Source organism: Malurus melanocephalus, unplaced genomic scaffold, assembly GCF_030028575.1.
Source record: "Malurus melanocephalus ecotype Western Australia unplaced genomic scaffold, MMel_1.1 scaffold_89, whole genome shotgun sequence".
Classification (NCBI taxonomy): Eukaryota; Metazoa; Chordata; class Aves; order Passeriformes; family Maluridae; genus Malurus; species Malurus melanocephalus.
In genome coordinates this window covers 1,254,195-1,279,493 of record NW_026623321.1, presented here as the reverse complement: position 1 = coordinate 1,279,493, position 25,299 = coordinate 1,254,195, and the positions used below count along the sequence as shown (strand labels likewise).

The window sequence follows — 25,299 nt, the reverse complement described above, 5'->3', positions numbered from 1 at the left end:
AAAAAAAAACCAAAACCCAAACCATACACCTGTGCCAGTGAAGTTACAGCCTGGAGAGCAGGAGAAAAGCAGCAAAAAAAAAAAAAAACCCACCCAAAAAACCCCCAAACCCCAGAAAGCAAAATGATACCCTGGATTCACAGGGTGGGTCCTGCACTATRTACTTGGTAATCAACACAATGAACAAGGCATATACATCTTTGAAATCAAGCAGAGCAAAAGCCTATGTGTATGGTGGCAAAAGCCCTTGAATAAAATACTAATATTAAAAAACTGAAAGTCCCAGTCATAGAGCTGGTACTGAGCAGCCCATGCACACAGAGCAAGGACAAGCCTATATCAGCTTGATAGCTGAGATCACCCCAGACAGGACTGCTGGAGAGATCCCAGCTTCTCAGCTGAACACACTAATTTCCTAGCTGACCTACAAGGGAATAGCCTGTGGAAAAGGATCACAAAGGTATATAAAAACCAACTGTGGGGTGTCTCCTTGCTCAGTTATAGCACAGATCTAGACTGTCATAAAAACTTTACCTTAAAAAAGGAGGGAAGAATCTCTACATAATAAAACCAGAATCCTTAATTTATACGTATTTATTAATGAAATTTTAGGAGAAGGTAGTTAAACTGGATTAGGTCCCTTTTATGTCAGCATTTTTTAACTTTGCCACAGTAAGAATGGGAACCTGTTATAACCACTACCTACAAGCTCCTTTATTCTAACAATTCCTAAGAAGCAGAAGCGCTTGTCAGGAAAATGAAGATTACAACCCACCTGGCAGTCCGGAATCTCTGACAAAGTTTCTCCACCAAGCTCTCTGTCTGTTTGTCTTTTGTAATATATGAGAACAGATGTCTGCAAGGGGAAAGAAAAAAACAAAAGTTGAGAGCTCATAGAAGAATGCCCATTTCAGGTAGGAGGGGTGCTGAAAAGGCAGGAGTGCTGACTTCTACTCTGCTTCTTCCATCCAGTTTTAAGAGCATGCAGTACCTTCAGACAATCTCTCCCACTTCACAAGTTGCACTGACAGACTAAGACTAGTATGTTTGACAAGCAGACCTTGAGGGGAGCACTGTGGCATGCAGTATTTTTTCCCCCTCAAAACAATGCTTGTGATTTTTCATTCCTAATCTGCTGAAAGTGTGTTGTTGCATTTTGGATCAATRCAAAAGTGAGAATTACTTTGCACTAAAATGGGGACAAAGTCTAATAGAACTTAAATGCTAACCTAATCCCATTTTTTTAGCTTCTTGAGGAACAGAGACACCTGGACTTTAGCACAATCAAGTACTTGTACATTTTGCACTTTGAGAAATCACTGCATAACTTGTATTTATTAAGAAGGTCCTGTTGCCCTCCCTTTTTCTTATATCAACATTTCTGTTAACTTTAGCTCAGTCAGGTTGCCACTGGCCTTGATATAATTGTTCTAAARCACTTCCTTGCTCAGTCTTTGTTATGTCTACAACCACCACACCAAGCTTTTCTAAGATACATAACAGAGACAGCATCCTCAAGAGTCCTTCCTTTGCATTTGTTCCAGCATCAATTCTTTGACTTAAGTGACCAGAACTGTGGCAGCACTCCAGGCAAGGTCTCACCAGCACTGCCAATGCTTCCCTATACCAGAAAAAAACGGGCCACTAAAGCAGGAAGTGGAATGCACCTCTAACTTTAGCTATTGCTTTACAGAAGAGATGAAACAACTTCTAAACGTTCAGCCTTATGCTTTATTCTGCAGGGCTTCATCTCAGTTTTTATCACTGTAACTCTCTCACTCTCCAAAGTTAGTCCTTTAACAGTGATGGTCCCCCCGGTATTCTTATCTTTTTACACCTCCCTATTCTCCTGTTTGGCAACTATCCCTGGAGCATAAGGCACTGCTTCATTCCTAGCCTGTGCTTTTGTCCACCATAGTTTCCAGGTTAAACCTGATCCTCTCCACAGTGTAAGCTTTTCATATAGTGCTTCATGGGGAGGGAAATAGTTTCAATTACTATTCCCTTCTTTTCCTATTTAAAGGATATGATGTAGTGTGTTAACTGATGATCAGGTCTTCTTTAGAAGTAATTACCTTTAGACTAATTTGATACCTGTGTACTTTGTTAAATCAATATTGCCTTTTCTCTTATTTGCCAGACACCTCCAGTTCTCTCCCTSCATGTTGTTGGAAGTCAAAAGTCCATCTTAACACCTTTCTTAACCCCAGCAATCACACTTCAATGCAATTGCTACACTTATTATGTTCTATGTCTGTGGTAACACCTCCCGTTTGATATTAATTAAAAACAGAACTGAAAATTCCAAAATTATTTGGAATTTTTYGACATGCTGCTTCTTGTCTCCCTATGGTGGTTTGCTTCATTTTAGACATTAACTTYCACTTCTACATGTGCTGTCAGGAACCATAAGTTATTATTTCCCAGTATTTCACATTACTCTCCTTAATTAAAACTGAAGCAAAATATCCATCAGCTTTTGCCACCATAAATTAATTTCAGTCTCAATTACACCCTCACTAATAGACCTTTTCTTTGTCTTGCAATTCCTACCTGTCCAAAATCCCAGTCTTTTTCCTAAATGCACTGGATTCTCATAGATAGAAAGACTAGTTGAAAAATCATGGGAGATTTTACTKCTCTTCTCTTCACCAACAGCAACACTTCCATCTAATACTCCCCTCTATAATCCATAGGGATTCAAATGACTCTGAAAAACCCTCATATGGTCTAGTTTCAGAAGTGAGAAGAAATTTATGGATTTTACCAATGAAGACATTATGAATGCCATCTGTGAGCAACCAATAACCTCAGATTGAAATATTCCAATATCTGTGTACTCTAGAGTAAGGCTTTCTTAAAAAAACCAAAAACCAACAAACCCTAAAAAAAAAACCAAACCCAAAACCCCAAAAACTGCAAAACACAAACCACCAAAAAACCACCCCATACCCAAACCTGTTACTATAACTACATCTTTGCTAAAACTGCTTACAAAACTCCAGTATCCACCAAAATGACAAAGGCAGTAGAGTCTTTAAAACCTGTTGTGTTTTCCTAATGCTGCATATCTATGTTCCCATGTGTAAAGCCAACTATYTTCCTTTTCTAGAGGGAAGGTGGTTTTGAGTTAGTGGTAACTYTTTGTAGAGTCTCTCCTACCCCCAACTATGTGGCTTTAAAATCAATTCCACTCAACATGACTCAGTTTCAAGTACAGACTGAAAAACTCAGATGAAAGAGAACAACTGAAAAAGCGTTTTGTACATGTCAGTGTAGTTTTTCTTCCCTGGATATGGCACCCCCTTTGCATAAACATAGCCTTGGCCATAAGAGATTTATTTAACCTCAGAATACCTCATAATAGTGTGGAASGATTCCTCCTCTATGCCACTGTTAGGATCTGAGAGATGACTGATGATGTCTGGCAGCAGGTTATAGACAGCATTACCCTGTGCAGAACACAAGTTTCTACGTGAGATACAGAATTATAAAGGGTAACTTGARTCAAGCCTAATAAGCCGCCCATGTACAATTACCTCCTTTCTCCCCATTCCAAATTTACTGACTGAAAGCATCAGCTTTTTGAAATAAGCTGTACACAGCCAGCCAAACCTATCCAGGACTATCTGTCTGGGGGRAAAAACCCAGCCAGCCAACAAACTAAACATTGCACCCCAGCCCTGCTCTTTGGCAGACTTGGATGCAGTTTCTTTGCTTTSTAACCTTGTCACAACCCAACAAAAAAAAGCTTCCTGATAAAGGAAAGAGCCTTTCAGTTTACGGAACTGCTTCCATCTTGCCTGAAAAGGTCCAATCCATATTCTTTCCCAATGCTTTTACAAGGTTTTGTCATACACACTGCAGACATAGGTCAGTACAGTCAGGTGGCCAGCTCTGCTTTAGCAAAGCACACCAAGACAGAAAAGCCCAACTGTCAATGCACCCCCCCCAGGTAGTAAATATCAGATTCTGAAGGGCCCATGTGAGGCTACACATGGAATGAACAGTGTACAGGAGGTAGCATTGTTCCTGTTCTTATYTGCTTGGGCAGAATTTGCTACAATTTAAGTGTCTCAGTGTCCCACTGCAAAGAACAACTTGTAAAGATTTCAGAGAAGGTGCACTGCTTGAGCCATAAGGTCGGGGAACTTTGCTACAAGGCTTAAAGGTGAGCTACAGAAAACTGTTCCCAACCCTGTGCTAGGCATGCACAAGAAAACAAAGGGAAAAGACAGTGGTTTGGAGCCTGCCTTCCAGTGTGAATGGATGAGGTCAAATTCAGCAACATCAGGCAGGGATGAAGCAAAACTTGTACTGTGAAATTTATTTTAACTACCTGTAATTAGTCCAGAGACACAGACCAATGGCTCTACATCATTAACACACCTTCTCCAGGACTCAAGTAATTTATCCAGCCTCCAAGAGCCCTTCCCTGCTCTTGTGAAATAAGGCCCCYGAGCATCCACTTGCCTTGTTGGCGAGTTCACCAAAGAAGTTCTGAGCCACTCCCACGATTTCCTCCTCTGGATCTACGAGGAGAGTTGCCATTTCRCTCACTTGGCCCTTCACCTTTACCATGTCTTTGAGGATGAGGTGAGTCAGCACCAGCCCAGCTGTCTGCCTCACACTTGGGCAGGGGTCTCGCAACCTGACAGGAGCAAACAGTTACTGCAGAAAGCAGCAAGGGAGTGTCTCTGAGTTACTGATACTTGTGACAGCCTRTTCCACAGCCCAGGGCTCTGGCGTCCCTGCACCAGCATCTTTTGGTGCAAATTTGCTTTCTTGGATCATTCTGGCCTGGAAGCCCAGTGTCACCATTCCGCAGTTTTTATCACATGTCCTCTCCCAACAATRAGTGTAGGATTACCTGGCATAGAGATGTGATGTCCAAGGCTCCACCAGGTTGGGGAAGCGGATGGCCAGATCTCCTGCTGCAATAATGAGGTTGGATCTCACACCCGGCAGAGTGGACTTCTCCATCATTGTGAACAGCAGACGCAAGTGGGAGTCACAGAACTCCGAGCTTACAAGACAGGGTTTAGGAAAGAATGGATATATAGCAAAATTCCATCTCTCAGAGATCAGAGAAAAAAAACAGTTAAAAAAAAAGTAATCTCTGAACACTCTGTTGTGTTTGTTCTTTTTTGTGTTTGCTTGGGAAAGGAATTGYGATATTTACTTGTGCTTTAGTACTAGGAAGTCTGGGAAAAGAACTCTGGCATGGCTCAGCAGTACCTGATCATGCAGATTTTGCCAAGAGTGAGGGCTGCGGCAGCTGACAGTGCCGAGTCACTGTAGAGTCCAGGGTTGTTGCAGATCTTGAGCACCAGTGGAACAAAGGCAGAGAACAGATGCTTCCCTAGAGAGTGGGGATAAACAGTGAGCAGAAGAGCACTGTTTGTGCATTCTTCTTTAAGAACAATTACTCCATTTATCCCAGGGCTGCTGCAAGCCACAGTTACTGGTTGACTCACTTTCACCACTAAACAACCACCTCCGGAGACGCAGAGCCACCAAACAGCCAGCCTATATGGAAACTGACATCATGGAAAACTGACAGTGCTTCCTGCCGAAGGAAACAGCCTTCCACCTTCAGGATCTGTTACCCACTGTACCTGTTCATTCACACAGGCAGACAGAGCCAGTATTCCTCAGTGGCAGCCACACTTACCATCTAGAAGTTCTGTCTCACAAATATTGCGGATGAGCTCAGCCTCAGTGTCATCAGCCGTGGCTCCCACCAGGCCCAACTCCTCCTCCATAGTGGTCTCATTCCCTGTGCTCTGTGCAGAGAGAAGACTATAAGAAAGATGTCAGGCAACAATAACCCCTTTCTTCTCAGAATTCTCTTCTTGTAGGTGTGAGGTTTATGCATGCTACCAGCTGAACAACTAGAAGGGAGAACRGACTGATGTAGAATTTCATAACCCACTTTCCCCCAAGAACTGAATGAAGCTGTGAAGTGTAATCCAGGATTTGCCAGTACACATGCCACAGAACACCAATCAAGTAAGGTTGGAAGGGACCACAGTGGGTCATCCGGTTCTCCAGCTGCTCCTCCAACAGGGTCTTCCTAGAACACATTGCATCGGAYTGTGTCCAGATGGTTCTTGAATATCTCAGATGAGAGAAACTCCACAACTTCTCTGGGCAGTCTGTTCCAGTGATCAGTCACCTTCACAATAAAGAAGTTCMTCCTCATTTTCAGATGGAACTTCTTGTCCATCAGTTTCTGCCCATTGCCTCTTGTCCTAGTGCTTGGTACCACCAAGAAGAGCATGGCTCCATCTTCTTGGTACCCCCTCTTCATATATTTACAGACATTGATGAGGTCCCCTCTCAGTCTTGAGGCTGAACAGGCCCAGGTCCCTCAGCCTTTCCTTCTAAGAGAGATGCTCCAGTCCCTTAATCATCTCTATTGCTCTCCACTGAACCCACTCCAGGGTCGCTGTGTCTCTCTTGTACTAAGGAGCCCAGAAAGTCAAGAAATCTTTGTAGCATCATTAGCTTAAGCTAAGACAGACCTAGGACACATCTGGCATCAGTGTGTGAGTCCTGCATAACTTAAGAGACATTCAAATYCTAAAAGAATGTAATTCAAGGCAGCTTTTGAATTCCTTGTCTTGTGAGCAAGATTATGAGAAACCTCACAGCAAGGGAAAAGCAATACAAGGGAAAAAGAGACATGAACATTGCAATGGGGACAAAATCTGTATCCAACTGCTACTCTTTGGAAAATCTCATAATAACCTTCTCCTGTATGGAAAACGGTAGTGACACTGATAAGCAGGTGGATGAGGAAATGAACTACAAAGTTCTGTGGACAAAGCAGTATAAGCATCTATTAGAGACTGGATACCTAAGGGGACACAACATTTTTCTCTATTCTTTCCACATCAAGATTTTCCACATCATTACACTCTGGAAAGTGTTCCAAGGTGGACCTAACTAAACAGGGCAATTGTAGCATCCAAATCACATTAGGAAGGCTACTATTAAACKATCATTATTACCTAAGAGAGGATAGGACTCTCAAATCTTCTGGAGCAGGGTTCTAGAAGCCCTTTTCCAGAATTCAGGGGACAAATGGATGTTCTTCACCACTACTGCAGCAGTTGCACTGGTAAAAAAGGAGGTGATGAGTGGAAAGGAAATGTTTGTCTGAAGCAGGAGGATAACCATGGCCAGGACATAATCCTTCACTGCCTTCCCTCTGCCTCTTCAAAACTCAAGACCAATGTGGGAGTTTTAGTGAATAGGATCATTCAAGGACCTCAGCTCTCCCTGTCAATCCTGACCAATATATGCCTGTTTCTATTCCCAAAAGCCTACCTTGCCCTGGGCCTCATGCAACCTCAGGATTGCCTTCTCCAGAATTTTGCTGTAGCTGGGACACTGGAAGACCTGCCCATAGGAAAAAAMCCCTTGGTTCTCACTTGCAGTCTCTGCTTCTTTGTGGTGTCAGATTGCTTCTTGGTCTTCTCCTCTTTGAGRATGCGGCGTCTGCGTAGCTCTGCACTCACTAACACTTCCAAATATGCTACCTGCTGCATTGCCACCTGTCCCACAAGGGACACCAGGTGCAGGAGCAGGAATGTGGGGAGACTGCCAGCACCATCAGGAGCTCTATGTGGAGAATCCCCTGCATCTAAAGGAAAAGAATAACCACAGTTCAGCGTTGACCTAGACCTCTAACCCATTAGTTACTGCCAAGTCTCACCATAAAACCCATCTCCACACACCACAGACTCCTTCACAGCACTCACACTCTCCCATGCCAACACCTCCACYCAACCCCTCAGCTCTAGTCTCCTGCAATTACTCTGGGCCACACAAAGCAGCACAGGTACAGATTTCCTTCATCAGCTTTTTTGCTCACCAGCTTTCTGCTCATCAGCCTCCTKCAGCTTCTCCAGAGCCTGCTGACTGCACACGTGCAGAAGGTCAGCACAGATCTCCTCTGCCCCTTCTGCCAGTTGATAGATGAGTTTTACTGCTGCCTCCATGAAGGGGATCCAGTGACTGCTTGGCTGGGCAAAGCCTGATGAGAAGAGGGAGCAATGTACCACACAATGTACCACAGTGACAACACAGGCTGTCTCACAGCTCAACCCCATCTCCTCCAAACCATCTGCTGGCTGAAGCTCACCTTTACTCACAGTCTCACTCAGGTGACGAAAGAGCATGTGGTTCTGTGGCAGTCGAAAAGGGGCACTGTTCTTTTCCAGTGCTGGCTGCAGAGACAACAGGTGAATTACTCCGTGAGAGCAGCACATGAGATCTCCCCATGCCCTTCACAGTACTTTATCTCGCTGTGTGCACAATGTGAATCAAACCCATGCCAGGCCCATGGGAGGCACCTCCAGTACTGCTCTGCAGCTAAATATGCAGCAGGGACATTACTGTCACTTGTGATGGCATGTCAACAACACCGTGTGGATTTAAGGCTGGGTCAAATTATGTTCCCAGGTCAAGCCAGACAGTTCCACTATCTCACCTTAAATCAAATTAACTCTTTTGAAATCTCAAAAAAATTAATTTAAAATCTGATATTATTTACTTGTTTTCCACAATGAATGAAGAGGGAAACCTTTAGAGTCATCAACAGTAAGTCAACTTGCCTTGGGGTACTCCAAAACCATAYGGGTTTGTTTAAAAGCAAAATATCATCAGTGGAAATAAAAGAGGATAGGTCTGGATCCAAGACYACCTTACACTTAGGCTGATGCATATATTCAGTATCAGTCACACCACATTTTAAATTGGAAATGAGAGAACCTAGAGAACTACTAAAGCAAGTATGACAGTACCGAGGTATATCAGCACAACTGTGTCTGCCTGATGAATACATACTTGAACAAAACAATTTACTTSAGGATTTACCAGCTTTTAGTGGCTTGAAACAAAAATTCCCAATTCACCAAAATCCTGTCCTCTGTACTGAATTTCTGGTTGGGAGGATGGGTGAGGGGAGAAGAAGAGCTACTGCAAGTCAGTCAAATATCTTCAGTCTCTTTGCACATACAAGCTTAACTGCAGATTTTAGTTAATGTAAAATTGAATTATAGTTATCCTAGAACATTTAAGAATGTTGTGATACGTGTTAATTCATGAAGTTCGTGCAGCAACATCTCCAGTGGAAGGGGCAAACAGAAAATGATGCTGCTCTGTGTAGGAGGACTGCTTTTATGATAGAACTCCTGAACCAACATATCCCACATGAGTCAAAAGAAGATTTTTTTTTCCAAGTGCATTAAAAAAAAAGTTTGCGTTGTTTCCCAGGGAAAGAAGCCATCAACCATCATGTTGTTCTAAGTACAATATGAACAGGTTTGAAAACTTTTCATGTTTTATATTCTGCTGTACAGTTGACAACTCCTGAATATCAATTAATAGGGAGGGCAAAAGAATCACACCACCAGAAAACATCAGTAGAGGAAAGAGCTTCATGGTTGAGAAAACACAAATCAGTTTAGAATTGGGAGTCTGAAGAAGAGAATTGAAAGGAAAACATATTTTCTTGTGCACTGAACTCTTTGCTAATTGAATTCAGCCTGTTGCCTAATGAAAATTCTTTTATTCCATGTTCACTGATGTGTGCTAAGCTTTCCAGACAGTGCTGCTGAATGGTCTCAACCTACTTAATTTCAAAATCTATAAAATTTAATTACCCCTCTCTCTTCTTCCATACAAACCATTTTTCCTCTTTCTTTGTTTCTGGATGACCTCAAGAACAAACCCAGAGTCTTTCTTACCTTTGGGTTACTGGCAAGCTTGGAGATAACATTGCATACTTCTTGAGGCAGCCTATAATCTTCACATGCCTTCTCAGACAGCCCCACTGTCACCAAAATGTCCAGGTTGCTGCCTATRATCTCTGGCTTCCCTCTGTGGAATGGAAGGGATGGGGGTATTACATGRAGTGCTACTGAAAGTCTACAGAAGTATGGATGACCAAGAGAAATAGTCCTTGTKCCTTGTGGAGGGGAGTCGTTTGTTTAAGAGGGAAACGAATAAAACCCATCTAAAGACTCAAGATACAGCTARAGGAGCAGCAAGCAATATTCCACAAAAGCCAGTGCAATCCACTCTCCACTAGGAGATTAATTTCTCCAAAGTGATCAAGGGTATAGCCTCTTTGTAAAGAAAAAAGATTCCTGACTCTTCTTTGTTGTCAGAAAGGAGCAAAACTTATGAGGGTAATAAAAGAAAAATGTTGGAAAGTAGAAAAGAGTCCAGGTGCTCAGGACATATGACATACATAATTTCTTCCCCAACTGCAGAAAATAAACGAAACAAAACAAACCAAAAATCATCCAAAAAAAGCCTAAATCCACACTTACCTGTTCCCCTTCCTGCCTGTGAAAGAACTTTAGGATCATCATTATGCAGGCTTGTTTCTGACTAATGATGCATTGAAGTAAGAACAGCAAGAAGAGCAGCAAAGTTGAATGCCAARGGGTTACTGGGCTGGTAAACTGAGGAAGTGAAAACTTTTTAGTGCAGATACTTTCTTTTTGCCCCCAGAAAGTGACACAGATTCATTTTAGTTCATGCTAAAGGCTTCAGACATCTCTACTCAGCAGCTTCTGTCTGTTCCTATCCAAACACAGACAAAGCTGCAGAGCTTTGACACTGTAACAAAGTGACACTGTAAACTCTGAGAAGGGATAGACATTTAGAACACAAGGATAACAATATCATAGTCATTCAGAAGCTGTGCTGGTGGGACCCAGCACAACTATGTTTAGTTCAAGGCTTCATTACCCAGGGTTACTATTTTTGAAGCTAGAGCCAAAGAGTCAGCTGATGCAGCACCCACAGTTCTTCAATAAAAATCGACTCCCTGTGCATCCTTCCACTCCCAGGCTTTGACCTGGCCCCAGGCTCACCGTGCCATCATTCCCAGCAACATCACAGCAGCGCGGCGTTCGAGCGGYGAGCACTGAGATTTTTCTGTGAATCGCTCCCAAAGCAGCTGGGTCACAGCAGGCTTTATTTCATCTTTCTGCACAAACTCAGAGATCTGCAAAAGGAATGCAATTAAAAATTAGGGAGAGGCAAAGGAGGATGGGCTTCAAAGCAAAGATGTAAAGTTAAAATGATAGTCATTGTAGTTAAGACATACAATCCAAATCCASTTAAGGTAAATACTCACTATTTCCTCTAAGCACTGTATCGTTCCCAGCGATGCATCCACCATGATAAGAGAGAGAGAATGCACCAGGCTCTGTGCCTTGGCCCTTTGAAAGGGGAAAAATAACAATAAAAAATTAAAAGGTAAAGAAAAAGCAACTGTCACAATTACTGCTCTATTGAGAGAGCTGAGAACATCTTTTGGATAACAGAGATGATCCACAGCCAGGAAAACTTCTCCCACCACAAGCTTGAGTTCTCCAAGTCAGCCAGCTCAAGTGCCAATGACYATGACATGAACTCCAAAGTCAGTCCATTGCCTTGTACACTGGTGCTCCTGGACTGAACCAGAGGCACTAAGCAGCCACTTCCCAGTTTATTCTCAACCACGAGTCAAAGTGCAATTCCCTAGAACTTAAGAAACTAAAAATCCCTCTATGAACAAATAAGGGTGGAGCACAAACTACAGAAGTGCTGTCAGGCAATATTATCAAGAAGAAAAAGAAGAAATAAGAAGCAGTAAGTGCTTTTTATTGCCCTGATGCTACAAATGAGAATGAGTTATGGTGCATCTCATCAGGGATCAYACTTACCTTATTGAATGAGTACTCAACAGGATTTACAAGTGGCTAAGCACTAGAAAAGGCTAAGTGCCACAGCGGAGAGGAGACACAGTTCCTCTCTAGTATGGAAGAAACAAACCTGCTGGTACCCAGCTCCCACTCCCAAATCCTCAAATAGGATAAGCAACAAAGACTCCTTTAACATCCTCCCATCTAACACACATATAAATGATACAAAAAGATTTAAGATCAGTTTGACTGAAATACTAAGAGAAATATATGTGAATGCACCCAAGTAATCACTAAACTTGTAAAGGATAAAGAAATGGGGAATGTGTTGTGTACATCAGAAGCAGAATGCCTACACTTAGCTAAGGCCACGACCTGTGACTCATCAGCAAAAAAACCTGAGCTCTGGTAACAAAAATATAGTTACAACTTTAGATCTCTATATACCATCCCTCTTATTATTCYAGTAGGATGAATAACTAGAGTTATAAGAAGCTCAAAATGGCAGAACTGTCCAACAGCTTTGCCCAGAGAATGAAGTATCTGAGACTCTTGGACATGGGATTACTCCATAACAAGTTGACTCTTAAAGGGCTCACATTTATTGTTGCCAATCGAGAACCCTGCTGGCAAGAGAAACATTTGTACTTGACACCTCTTGTTTCCTATCAGACAGGGACCCTACCCAGACTATTTGGGCAATGCTTTGTATGAAAGTGAAATTTATGAGAACAGTAAATAATGCCTGACAGCAGTTTAACTTCAAGTAATTCTCAGCATCTCCTTAACACRGTCTCACAAGTTTTGCTGCATAAATTTCCTACACATGAGCTCTATGACAAACCAAGAACAGAAGCTCAGCAGTAGGTCCTGCAGGAAGACTGGCATACTCAGATACATRACTTTACATTTCAGCTCAGAATGAAGCATGGCAACTTTTAGTTTTCTTCCTGTCCATACCTCATTCCCAACAGCAGAAATGAGAAGAGGGGGGGAAAAAAAAAAAAGTCTGATTAGAAAGATCCATACTTCTCYGAATCCTCGTTGGGGCTCAAATAGAGCTGTCTGTAGGCATTCAGCACAGCCTCCTTAATTCCAGGCTCCTTTGACCATATGAGGGGCAGCATCCTGCGGACTCCAAGCAGTGCCTGGGGCACACCAAACTGCGAGACTGTCACRAAGAACTCAATGGCTTCCTGCACCACTGCAGAGAAAACAGTTGGATTTGAGCAGTTCTTTGACAGTTGCCATTAGAGAGGCCATTAAAACAAATTCATAGGAGTACTGGTCTCAGGTAAGCTTTACAAGTATCTAGCAATCACTGCTACTGTCTGTAGAGGGCTTGAGCCAGAAAGGGATCACTACTACAAAAACGTAGATGTGCCAGAAAAAAGAGATACAAGTTAACAAGATTACAAATAAATCCAAAGTGATATGATCAGGGAAAGAGCACAGAGACTGTGTTTGAGAAAGAGTAAAATTCTCTTCTGGGAAACAGTAGCTGTGGGAAAGATAATCTCATAGTCAGAACAGACAACAGCTGAATATAAACCCCAATGCAATGCTATAACCAGAGGAACCAAAGCTATTTGATGAAATGGGGTAAGGAATGCTGTGTTTGGTTCCAGCTGACTACTGAAAAAGACTGCCCAGTCTTCTGCCCATAAGACAAGAAAAAACACTAAGTTAGACCGCATTCACAAGACAGCCACAGCAGTGATCAGAAGAGCTGTACAACAAACAGTATGTATAGTCTGACCTCTGGTTAAGTAAGTTTTTATCAGCAAAGCCCCACTCTAAAAATCTGAGTTAATAACATCTATCAGGCAAGCTGGTATGCTTTTTCTGCCCCCAATCACACAAAAGATATAAATTAGCAATAGAAAAAAAATTAAATCTTCAAATATGAAATCTCTAATTAAAAAGGCTAAATCTGAGCACACATATCCCTCAGCAYGAGTCCTCCCAGCAGCATACCCTCTCCAAATGGAGACAATGTCTCAAAACACCTCCACTGTTCAGACACTGAATTTGTCTTCCTTACACTATAGCACAAGACAACAGGGAGAYGAAAAGTTATTCAAATCTGTGCATCCACAAAGAAACACCCCCACAACCAAATGCCAGGCGTTTAAGTATCAGGTAGGGGCACTTTCTTGGCCTTGAACTTCAAAGGACCTATAAAGACACTGAACTCAGGAGTTCATTTTCCTGTGCGCAAATAGCTAATGGCATCCAACCTTGCTGGGGAAGCACACATGCTTATCACAAGTCACATTTGAGTCCTCAGTGCAGATGAAACTCAGAAGTGTTTGTATGTAGCCAAGGGCACTGCAGTGTCCACRCCCATCCATACCCCAGATCTGTGCAAGTGGATGTGCTGGAGAGGATGGGAGAGGRAGCTGTCCTCCTCAGTGCCTCAGATCCCTTGGAAATGCCAATTTCTGACAAATACTACAAATAAGTCTAAGTAGTTACAGTAGTTCCAACATTAAATGTGAACAGCTGAATTAACTCAAAGGCATTCTCATCATTACCTTTCTCTGAAGGTTCTGTAGCCTGGTCCCCTACAGTGAGGCCCAGGCCACAGAACCTGTTGATCAGGCTCATGTTTAACTGGAGATTAAAGTYTGAGGGAAGGTGAGGTGGATGAGATCAGTTGCTTAGTTCCCCTCTTGTGGCCAGCATAACATCTGAAGCTGTCAGGGCACTGAGCATGTAACCAAACCCAGCTGCATTGGCAAGACTTACTTTGGAAGAACCACAGCCAAGATGATAAACATAAATCCCTCACCACAGGAGGCAGGGTAACTTCCGCAAGTGAAGTAATTTTTCTCACCTGGCTGTTTTTTTTCATTGCAAAAAGTTAAAAAAAATTATTTCAATTTTTTTAAAAAGCAATTTTTAAACATAAAAAACCCTGTTTTCAGCCTTGATATTTAAAAAGACGGGTTCCTAAAAAGCCATTCATGCCCTAGTCAATCCCTTCATAACACCCATTTAAATGGTGCTTGCTTTCCCAATATACTGGAAGTGTCTGAGACATCTGCTCAATGAAGAGCAATTCCTTGAATCTTTTATCCTTCCCCTGGAGCCCCAGCACTCCAATATCTCCACTCCAGCAAGAGGAAAATAGAAATAGAAAAAATTAGAAATAGAAAAAATAGCTGAAATAGAAAAAAGGGCCCCATGTTATTTCACATACCTGAGACAGAGTTTTCATACATCAACTTGCTAATCAGGTTCATAGCTTCTGTGATTTTCACTGAGAAGTTGTAAGCATCTTGCAGGTATTGTACCAGCATCTCCTGTTTGACCAGCTCTGTTTGAGGCTGCTTGTCCTGTACAACTTCTTCAATCTTATCATTACTGCTGTCATGTGRAGAATCCTCACAGTTCTCACCTGGACATGAACCTGCACAGCACACTTGTTTGTGAGCAGTACTGAAGACACAAGAGAAACAGGCACAGTTCAGGGCATTTTAACCCTCTTCTCCCCACCCCAGTGACACCTTCCAAGAGCCAGGATACAAAAAACTAAATTCTGCCATCAGACCTAGCTACRAAATCTCAGCATGCTGTGGAGCAAGTTTCAGTACTACAATGGGATACTCCAGAGACATGCCAGCTTAATGTAAGGATATAGAAAGACACAATCCAGGTGGGGTAAGCTCCATTAAAATGCTGATGGGGTTAATCTGAGCTTGATAATTCCCCAAATAYAGATGAGGGCCCTAAAAGCGAACCAGGGAGAAGGCAAACACTAYTACTCCTTAGCAGAGTTTGTGCAGGTGTGGAGAGTTGACAAAGTTAAGATTTTTAGACAGTAGACTTCCAACAGAAATATGCTCAAGGTGATTTGTTAAGCAGCCTTATGCTAAAACAAACACAAACCATAAAGCATAGGAAGTCTTGAAAATATACCCAGAGGCTCAGGCCCCAGATAACCAAGAYCTTGAACCAGACACTTGGTCAAGGCTGCTAAGGATAAGCATTACGTGCCACGACCTGTTCAGGAAGCAAAATTCCTGACAAATCCAGACAGGGCAGAAGGGTGTGAGTGGCAACACTGGCTTCACTCCCCTCAGATACTATGTGAGTTAAAGTATCAGAAATGCACTTCTACTGGGACCATGGAACTGTTCCAACCAGAAATTAACATCAATATGATCCAGCTAAAATGCCCAGGTACTAGATAAACAATCCAGAGATGCTGCAGCTCTGTGAGCTGTCAAGTACACACTGACTTAGCCCCACATGTCAGAAGGAGGAACAGAGCATTCCAGAGGGTTTTAGTCTGGCCCTGGCATTGTCTCGGACTTAGGGAACAGAGTGATATAGTTACCTGTGTAAAGTCTCTTCAGAACATCCAGGATTGTTGCCTCCTCATTTTCCTCCCCAGGGCCACTGAAAGGTTCCTTCCCCTGGAAGTGACACAGGGCCTTCTGTGTAAGGCGGGCTGCACTCCTGGCCAACGACATTGTCCAAGAGAGCATCAGCAACACATCAGAGCAGAACATAAGGGAAAGTATCCAACTTTGCCCTGAACACCTGGGAAAGAAGCTCCTACCAGCTTCTTGTGCTGGGTGCCCATATCAATCTCTTCCTACAAAGTTATGTTAYTGGAAATTACTCTTAAGATAAACACTGTCAAACTGCAGAGCCTTCTTACTTGTAATTCAGCTTCTTCATGAGCCCCGTGATTTGCTCCACTGTACTCTCCACTGTTTCTTCAATTTCCAGCACCTCCTCTTCCCCTTCCTGCATTGGCTGAAAGAGCTGCTGTGTGGCAGCCCTAACCTCTGGCAGCATCGCATTCCACTCTTCCTCTGGGGTGATCACTGGAGCTACTTAAAAAGCAGAGGGGATGAAGAACACAGACTTAGGTGACACCTTAAATAGGGAGAAGAACTCATCTAGAACTTACGAATTCTACTTCCCCTACCCCCTCCCCGGGCAAGCACTATTCCCACCCAGACCCAGACTGCAGTAAGAATAAGACAGGAACTCTGGCACAAAAAAAAAAAAAAAAGGAAAGGTAAGAGAATCATCATTTGTTTAGCCTTGGACTTGGTGCTGCTTACAAATCAAGTTTAAATAATATCAATTTTAAATAATATCAAAATTATGGGTCCAGCAATCATTGAGTGAAAATAGAAACCTGCAGGATGCTCACAGACATTTTCATTTCTTACTCTGACAATAGGATATTCAGCTACATGGACTGTTGATTTAAACATGGACATTGATATGGTCCTTTTATAACACCAGCATAAGAAAAACTGTCATGAGTATAATCTCAGTTATCTGGTYTCACCATCTCCCATAGGTAACATCTGAGAAAAAGACATCAAAACCTGGGAGCAATTTTAATATGAGGAAAATGAAATTCTGGACTGTCCTACAAAGTKGAAAGAGGAAGAAAGGAAATTACCTGCTGTGGGTCTGCTACGATCCCTCATTTCTTGCAGTTTCTGCACTTCTTTCTTCAGTGGCTCATCTAAGTCAGCACAGCTTAGCTGAAGACATCAGGAAGAGAAGAAATATGTTAGTTAGCTTCCTTTTCCTGAAATGCCAGAATTCTCCTTTCTCTTCCACTCCTCGCTTTASTTGTCAATCCCCACAGATAACCCTATTTTGGGAAACTGAACAGTAGACTCTGGCCCCAATCCTAGAATGAGAACTGCTATAAGTTGCCAGTCTAAGGCTCAGAAACTCAGAAGAAGGTGCAGCTAAACACAAAGAGCTGAAGATTCATGAAAAGTTTTCTGAAAAACCAGTTCTCATCCTAAGGAGAGAAACCCTGCAGTGGATTCAAATAAAATTGCTGCAGGTTTTTACCTCAGTCAATTACATCCCCCCTGGCCTTTAGCATAGCTGTGAATTACAGCTATTACTACGAAGAGAGGGATGAGCCCAAGAAAAGCGAGACCTGATCCTGGGAAAACCAGAAAGAGACCTGCAGAGTCAAAGGCTAAATTGTTCCTCCCACAAGACCCAGAAATGCTACTGCTCTGGCTATAGCACGCTGCAGACGTTCAGCCTGCAAACAGAGACAATTAACATATCCACCTCATTAATTGGAATTACCTTGCTGGAGAAGGGATTGTTGGACAAAAACGCAGCCAGGAGCTGGATTGCATTTTTAACTACTATGACAGATTTGTCTTTGAGCCGCCCAACAGCCAGCGACACCACAGACTGGAACTGAGTCAAAGGCAGGGCCTAGAACACAAAGAGAGCACAGATAAAGTTATCAAGAAGGCTCAGAGACTTGGGAAAAGTTTATTACAGATATATTAGTGTACTAAAGGGCACAGATTACAGATTTACAGAAAAGTCTAGGGCTCARAGGATCTCTGGATGTATTCTGGTCCAGCCTCCATTGAAAGCAAGGATTTAGGTTATCCAGGGTCCTGTTGAGTCTTAGTGTATCTGGTAATTGTCATGTTTTCCCATACCAGTGGGTGAAAAGAGGCTGCATGCTGTGCTCTTTCTTCTAGTTTGTCTCAGTAAYGAAGAGCAGCGTTTAATTTCCCATTCCCCAGCTCCCCCACCCCGGGAACTTTGTTTGGAAGAAACTGCTGACACCACAGGACAATACCTTTCCCTGTTAAAACTTCAGTATCTGCAAACAAAAAKCAGGGTGGCAGAAACACCCTTAAAACACACAAGAGGGGAAGGGACAACTGATGCAATGCCATTTCCACAGCACAGACTTGCCTTGTTCTGAACGATTCGAGTGAAGAGCTGCAGCACGCGGCTGCGCACAAAGCTGTGGACATCACACACGTGGGCCTGCAGCATATCCAGAAACTTGTCCCGAGTACCACGGGCAGCTTCCTCCAGCTGGTCACCATTCAGCATCTGTACGAGCACTTCTGCCATAGCCCCCAGAATGGCATTTCGCATCGTGTAACTCTGCCAAGAGAAGATTTGTTGAACTAGGAACAGACAAAAACACTTGACTTGATGTATGCAGAGTTTGGATCTTCTGAGTCCCAAGCTCCAGCCCTAAGTGAATTTTTTCAGTATGGACATTGTATTAACCTTGGATGAACATAGCTGTGCCTGCAAGACAGACTAACCTCCTCCTATGAAGAGGCTGAGAGCTGGTCTTGTTCAGCCTGCAGAAGAGAAGRCTCTGGGGAGGCACCTTCAGTACCTAAAAAGGGGCTACAAGAGAGCTGGAGAGGGACTTTTTACCAGGGCATGCAGTGATAGAACTTGAGAGAACAGCTTCCAAGTAAAGGAAGGTTTAGATATTGGGAAGAAATCTTTGTTGAGTGTGATGAGACATTGGAACAGGTTGTCCAGAAAAGTTGTAGATGCCCCATCCCTAGAAATGTTCAAGGTCAGGTTGGATGGGACTTTGAGCAACCTGGTCTAGTAGAAGGTGTCCCTGGCCATGGCAGAGATGTTAAAGTCCCTTCCAACCCAAACCTCGCTATCCAGATAGGTCCACATAAGCCAAGAATTGACATGAGAAACACTTACAGCTCTAAAGGGCAGATAAAGAAAGGTAACACAATGACAAATTCATTAAGTGCTGAAGTACAAGGGACAACAGCTGGGACCTCAGACAAGCAGGCAGTCTCCTGTTCTCTGACATCTGACAGTGACCACCAGAGAGTAGATGTCATGGTTTCTGTTCCCTTTGTATCTTTTAGGTAAGAACAGAACCTATTCCATAGAGCACGTTTTGGCTGCTTGAGCTCTGTGAAAGAGGCCTGATTTCAGATGGAAAAACTAGATAGCAGCATCTCTACCATGGGACTTTTCCAGACAGATATCTTTGCAGAAACATACCTCCCCATCCAAGTGAGGCAGGAGAACACTCATGTTGGAGAGCACCAGAGCTGGAATCTGTTCAGCCAGTTCACTTATAAAGGTAGCATAACCCTTGACTCCAGAAGCTTCACGAGCCAAATCCTGGGGACATTTCTGCCCAATTTCCCTGCACAGAAAGATGAAACAAGGAATGCCTCAAGGTGCCTCAAGTTGCTAGGGACAGAAGGAAAAGCATCCAGGTATTTCTCTCACCTTAGCAATTCACCCACYAGGCTTTTCAGACCATACTCTTTAGCCCAGAGGCTCACGGCCTGTGCTAACACTGGGGCTACATGTTCAAAGTGTTGCAGCATCTGTGTGATCTTCAGAGTGGCACCTTTCACATGTGAGAAGGAAGAGGGAGGTCAGACAAAGTAACTGGGAATGGCTTCAGGAAGAAGGCAGAAGAGCAGGAACTCACTGAACATGTGGTCACAGTGAACCAGAGCTGCACCGAGCAGATGTGTCACAGCCTCCCGTGTGGCCCGGTATCTCTGAAGGCCAATACTTGGATTCTCCAGAATACGATAGCAGCTTCCTGTCATTAAGCTAAAACCATGGAAGACAGACAGCAARCCTCACTATCACAACTTGCACCAATATCATTCTAGCACAGGTTTCTATTTGAGAGATTCTCCAGTATTTTCTAAAAATTAGCAAACATCTGAATTTTTGAGGCCTACACAAGGAAATGGTTCCTATACACACTGKTTTTGCCCCGAGCTGTTTCCTCAGTTTCCCAATGATCTGCACCCCACAGTGAGCTGTAATACCCCTCACTGGTAGATTTAACATTTAACCTTTTATGCCTCAGAACTCCCTCATTGCACATATACACCCGTTCCAACCCATACCTGACAAACTCTTCTTCCATTGCTAAACCACCCCAAAGCTGACGGAGATCCAGCTGCAGCAGCTGTGTAAGCAGCCTTAAGAGCGGTTCCCTCTCCTCTTCCCAAAAGGATCCAGAAGTCTTGGCATGGTTCTTTCTGTTCTAGAAAAGAGATTACAGAGTAACATACATCAACAGTTTCACAACAAACAAAAGTCCATCACCACCCTGCTTCCTTCAAAGTAGAAAGTCTGTCAAATTCTGCTGTATTAASGGACACACACTGAGATATGTGAGATCACAGTGGGAAGAATTTTTCCCCAATTCKCTCTCAGCTCAGGCCAGCACCAGTGCCTTAAGGATTATGTGGTTTAAGGATTATACCTGCATCCACTGCCATCATCTCTGCCCACAGAAAGGAAATCTTGAGAAAATATTGGCACACTATGTCCCAGCCAGAAACTGAAGAGTAAAATAGAAAGATCTAAGCCTCCAAGTCCCTAYTGATATTTAGACACATGATTGTCCCTTTGGCCGAGTTCCAAGCAGTTTCACAGAAGCACYAGTGCTCCACATTATGAACTGCTCTTGCTAGCATGTTTATATAAACTCAGCTATAACACCTGGCGCATTTAAACACAGAGTTCAGCGAGCTTAAAATTTTAGTTTGACTTTTATCTTTCCCCCAGCCCCCTCACTTACCTTCCTACCAGGATCTGCCTCCAAACAACTRTTCTTGCATGTTTCCATCTCAAAGGCATCCACCAGGCCAGTCAGCAAGTAGCAGTTCATCTTAAGAGCATTGCGGTGAGCAGTACGGTCTGCGTGGCTCAGCCCAGAGTCGCTCAAGATAGCAGGGAGCTCATTGGAATGATGGGACACCACTGAAGAGAAGCAGAAAGTCATGAGCACTCCTTGCCAGATCCCTCAGCCATCCGCTCTTTTGGAGGCTTAGTGCAGTCATCAGATTACCAAAGATGTGTGCTCACATCTCACCAGCTGTAACATGGGCTGCACTCTGCAACCCAAACCTTGGGCATGCTGTCTTGTCCTATCCCTACAGCCCTTCATCAGCTCGGAGAAACACTCACTCTGAACTGACACATCCCAGAGATATATTTTCCAGGGACATGGGCGAGAGGATTTTCTGTCGGTCTGCCCTTACAGCGAACATGCACAACTTGGCATTGTCCACCAAGATTACAGACCCGTATTACAGGAGTGGGCTGAGRGTGCTGCCCAGCTGGCTGAGTCACATTAGCCTTTATATCATCATTGAGCTGCCAAGGGAGAGCAACCTCTCCGTTAGTCCTGTCGGCCGGAAACAGCGGGTACGCACCGTGTATCATCAGCTCCAAGGCATCCTCCTTGACAGCCGTGCCCACGGTCCGGAAGTGGCTGCGGGGCAAACACAGGGCGTGAGGGTGGCGAGCAAAAAGCGCCCGGCAGAGGGGCGAGGTCCGTCCCATCGCCCCTTCCCTGCCCCGTACTCACTGCAGCACGCTGTACACGCAGTCGAAGTTCTGCAGCACGGCCAGCGCACCCTGCGCACGGAAGGCGGCCCGGAAAGCTGAGGGGAAACACGRAGAGAAGCGGAGGGGATGGCCGTGAGCAGGCGGCAGGACCGGGCCCAGCCGGAAGGGGACAATGGAGACACCTTACCTGCGAGTGCAGGCGGCAGCTCGCGGACGGGCAGCACCTCCAGCACCACGTAGTACCCGGAGCCGCCATCCCGCAGCAGATCGGCGGGGGCGAGGGGCAGATGGAACTCCGGGACCGCCGCCGCCACCATGGCCACCACAGCCCCACCACAGCGCRGCCACGGGCGCTCAAAACAGCGCGCGCGGGCCGCTCGCCCCGCCCCTTCCCCCCGCCCAATCGCCGGCTCCGCTGCGCTCCCGACCGTTGGGTGACGTCACCCGCGCGCCCCTGCGCTCCCGGCGGAAGGGGCGGCCCGGCGGCACCGCCGCTCTTCCCGTCCCGTCCCGTCCCGTCCCGTCCCGTCCCTGCCCCGGGTGCCGGGGGTCATCCCCATGGCGGCGGCAGCGCTGCTGCTGCGGACGGCGGGCCGAGCACTGCTGGATCGTGCCGCTCCTCTGCCTCGCGCCGAGCGGGGCATTAGCGGCTGCGGMGGGGCACTCTGGGCGCCGGCGCGGCCCGGCCTCCCCGTGCCGCTCTCCTCGCCACTGGCAGGGCTCTCCCGGACCATTCGCATCAAGGAGCCACCCAAGCGCAAGCCGGTGGATCGGTGGACGAAGAAGCGGGCCTTGTTTGGGGTCTATGATAACGTGGGGATCCTGGGTAAGACAAACACCTGGCCCGCAGCTCCCCAGCGCTGCGGCCCTGGGGCAGGAGGGGAGGGAGGCTGGACTCACCTGCGGGCTGGCGCCTCTGCCAGCAGYGACAGGGCGGGAAGGATTGGGGCCGGCCGCCCTGGGAACAGCCATCTCCAGAACCTGGCTTAATGTGTCGGTGCTCTCCTGTTYTCAGGCGGTTTCCAGATCCATCCGAAGAATCTCATCATGGGGCCCACTTGGCTGCGAGGCTGGCGGGGTAACGAGCTGCAGAGGTGCATCCGCAAGAAGCAGATGGTGGGCGATCGGATGTTTGTAGAGGACTATCATAAACTGAACAAGAGGATCCGGTACTTGTACAAGCGCTTCAATCGCACCGGGAAGCACCGCTAGGAAACCTCTTGGTTCATTCAGCATGTGGAGTGTGGTTTCATGGCATTGCAGTCAGAATAAACCTGCTTTTACATGATTGGGTTCCCAGTACTTTCTACAAYCCTTGCTGCATATTTCTACTCTGGTCCCCAAGGTTTTCCTGCTTCTCCAGGCCCRAGCTCCTGTCTGTCTCCTCAATTATTTCTGCAATTGATACTTATTGCAGACAGCTGTTCCAGTCAGCATCCCTGAACCTGATTCTCCAGTCCTCTATTTTTTTAGTCAGGTTTCCAGCATCCTTTCGGTCTCTGAGCCCCAGGTTCTCACATCCTACATAACAATTCCAGTATTCTCCAACTTAGATTTTTCCTCATAAGCAAATTTTCAAGTTAGTGCCAAGAGGCCCKACTAATATGTCTTCCTGCTCACCGCTTTCCCCTTTCATCTCTTATCTGTGATTAAGTGCGAATGATCCAAATGTTAGTTGAAATGCATCAAAACTTGTCTTAAGAATGGGACTTGTCTCATTCCACACTCAGGATGACGTGATCCCCTACTAATGATGCATAGTGACCAAATGGCTTTTTGTTTATAATATAGGCAGGCTTTGCAAAAGTAATTCAGATATTTGAATGTTTGTAGAACCTCTAGCTTCTAGTTTTCTATAATTGTTGCCCATTCCTTTAGATAAGCTGGCATCCCTCTAGTCCAGCATCACACGAGTGTACACTTGGCAAAAATCCATATGATGAGCAGGCATTTGCCTACCAGTTCTGCCTTAGTTGTTAACTTAGCTGCTAAGTAACTGGGGAGTTACGTGCTGACTTGATGTATCTTGCTACAGAGTGAGGCTGCTCTGTCTCCAAAAGCACATGGCGGGGAATGAATAGAAATAACTTTCTTTAGGTCTAAGCCTGAGGAAGGTAAAGGCAAACTCTGTTAAAACAGCTGAAGTCCACATTCTCAGAAGCAGGGTGGGAGACCTGTGGGACTTGCCAAAAGGTATTGTGGATTTGAAGTGTGCACAGATCCAAGTGGAGACTGAGCAGGTGTAGCAAATCCTTGACTGAAAATACRTCGGAAACTGGAAGAGTATCAGAGAAAGCATCTTGTACTCTTTGTCATTTGTTTATCCCTAAGCACCAAACTGSCAATGGCTCTGTGGCCACTAGTTCCATAAACTCCAGCTTCAGTTATTTGCAATGGTTATTGGAAWGGTCCTCAGACTGCAGTGGAAAGGCTGCCAGGCCTCCGAAGCTTCTTCCTCAACTTGTCCCCTCAGCACAGACAGCCTGTGCTGTCTGAAGGCACAGCTTATAACCTTGAGTTCTGATGTCAGTGCTTGTCTGCTCCTATCTGCAAATCACATGTCTCTAGTCACAACACTGTATTATGCCTTCCCCTAGTAACCAGTCTTCTAGTTCCCATGCTGTAATCTATAACGCATCTGTCTTGTGTATCTAATAATCTATGAGATTTGACACTAGAAACTTCTATGAATGTCCTCTATCACCTTGTGAAAGGAAAAGGTAGTGTAGCCGTGAACCCACGCTTGTCACTCTACTCACCACACAAAATTCYGTACAAGAGACTTCTTGTTCCAGTATGCTTCTGCCTCCTTTTCATGCCTTCTGATCCAGTGGGCTTCTCCAGATCTTGAGAAGGAAAAACGCCAACCMCATTGCTGCTCTTGGGGCTGCTGTGGGAGCCTCATTTCTCCCAGCAGGCTGCAGAAGCTAGACCGGGGYTTGCTCAGGTTCGCTTTCGTGCCGCGCTGTACGGTGGAAGTCGGCCAGCGACACCATTTCTTAATTGCAAGGACAGCGGCTTAACCAGAGCCAACAGGCACACTGCGGAGGTGGGACTTCGGGAGCGCTCCGCAGCCCCCACCACCACGGCGCCAGCCGGGCTGGGCTCCAAGCGGAAAACCGAACGTAACCACGATCAGACCCTGCGTGACCTACATGGAGYGCGACGGACCCGCTCAGGGTTGGCGGGACCAGCGGCAGGGCCATGGATCGGGATCGGGGCCATGCGAGCCCCCGGCCCCACGGGGCGCAGGAGCCCCGGGCACCCCAACCTGGGCACCGCGGGACCTCCGCAGGGGGCGGGGCCACAGCAGGGGCGGGGCGCAGGGCTCTGCTCCCATTGGGCAGCCCCACGGCGGGGCGGGGCTTGTCCTCTCGGCGGGATGGGGCGGRGCTAACACCATGGCCATTTCCGCAGGGTGCCGAGCGCTGATTGGCTGAGAGGGAACTTA

General features: G+C 45.3%; 2 protein-coding genes and 1 non-coding gene across 4 annotated transcripts in view; 1 reads left to right on the top strand and 2 right to left on the bottom strand.

Annotated features, from left to right (window-relative positions):
• NCAPD2 (non-SMC condensin I complex subunit D2) overlaps positions 1-22,303 on the bottom strand; it is a 24,735-nt gene extending 2,432 nt beyond the window's left edge. The window contains exons 1-27 of one of the 2 annotated variants that reach the window (XM_057368175.1): positions 22,036-22,303; positions 21,868-21,943; positions 21,713-21,771; positions 21,076-21,257; positions 20,396-20,535; positions 19,963-20,090; positions 19,755-19,878; positions 19,521-19,668; positions 18,435-18,632; positions 17,802-17,936; positions 17,146-17,230; positions 16,384-16,561; positions 16,057-16,178; positions 14,917-15,126; positions 12,741-12,915; positions 11,162-11,246; positions 10,896-11,029; positions 9,759-9,891; positions 8,153-8,237; positions 7,883-8,044; positions 7,440-7,651; positions 5,675-5,786; positions 5,239-5,362; positions 4,871-5,026; positions 4,474-4,651; positions 3,358-3,452; positions 776-856 (exon numbers count right to left, since the gene is read on the bottom strand). In XM_057368175.1, the coding sequence (XP_057224158.1) occupies positions 776-856; positions 3,358-3,452; positions 4,474-4,651; positions 4,871-5,026; positions 5,239-5,362; positions 5,675-5,786; positions 7,440-7,651; positions 7,883-8,044; positions 8,153-8,237; positions 9,759-9,891; positions 10,896-11,029; positions 11,162-11,246; positions 12,741-12,915; positions 14,917-15,126; positions 16,057-16,178; positions 16,384-16,561; positions 17,146-17,230; positions 17,802-17,936; positions 18,435-18,632; positions 19,521-19,668; positions 19,755-19,878; positions 19,963-20,090; positions 20,396-20,535; positions 21,076-21,257; positions 21,713-21,771; positions 21,868-21,943; positions 22,036-22,165 (3,647 nt within the window). In that variant the 5' untranslated portion in view covers positions 22,166-22,303. The remainder of the gene's footprint in view (positions 1-775; positions 857-3,357; positions 3,453-4,473; positions 4,652-4,870; positions 5,027-5,238; positions 5,363-5,674; positions 5,787-7,439; positions 7,652-7,882; positions 8,045-8,152; positions 8,238-9,758; positions 9,892-10,895; positions 11,030-11,161; positions 11,247-12,740; positions 12,916-14,916; positions 15,127-16,056; positions 16,179-16,383; positions 16,562-17,145; positions 17,231-17,801; positions 17,937-18,434; positions 18,633-19,520; positions 19,669-19,754; positions 19,879-19,962; positions 20,091-20,395; positions 20,536-21,075; positions 21,258-21,712; positions 21,772-21,867; positions 21,944-22,035) is intronic. The other variant, XM_057368176.1, reaches the window with a different exon arrangement.
• Positions 21,332-21,654, bottom strand: LOC130574836 (small nucleolar RNA U85). The gene has a single exon (XR_008965474.1). It is a non-coding gene; the product is annotated as a small nucleolar RNA U85 (small nucleolar RNA).
• A 54-nt stretch (positions 22,304-22,357) lies between the features above and the next one.
• MRPL51 (mitochondrial ribosomal protein L51) lies at positions 22,358-23,136 on the top strand. The gene is made up of 2 exons (XM_057368177.1): positions 22,358-22,674; positions 22,864-23,136. Exons 1-2 carry the CDS (start codon positions 22,407-22,409, stop codon positions 23,058-23,060), a joined length of 465 nt encoding a protein of 154 aa, XP_057224160.1. The 5' UTR covers positions 22,358-22,406; the 3' UTR covers positions 23,061-23,136.
• Positions 23,137-25,299: the final 2,163 nt, after the last annotated feature.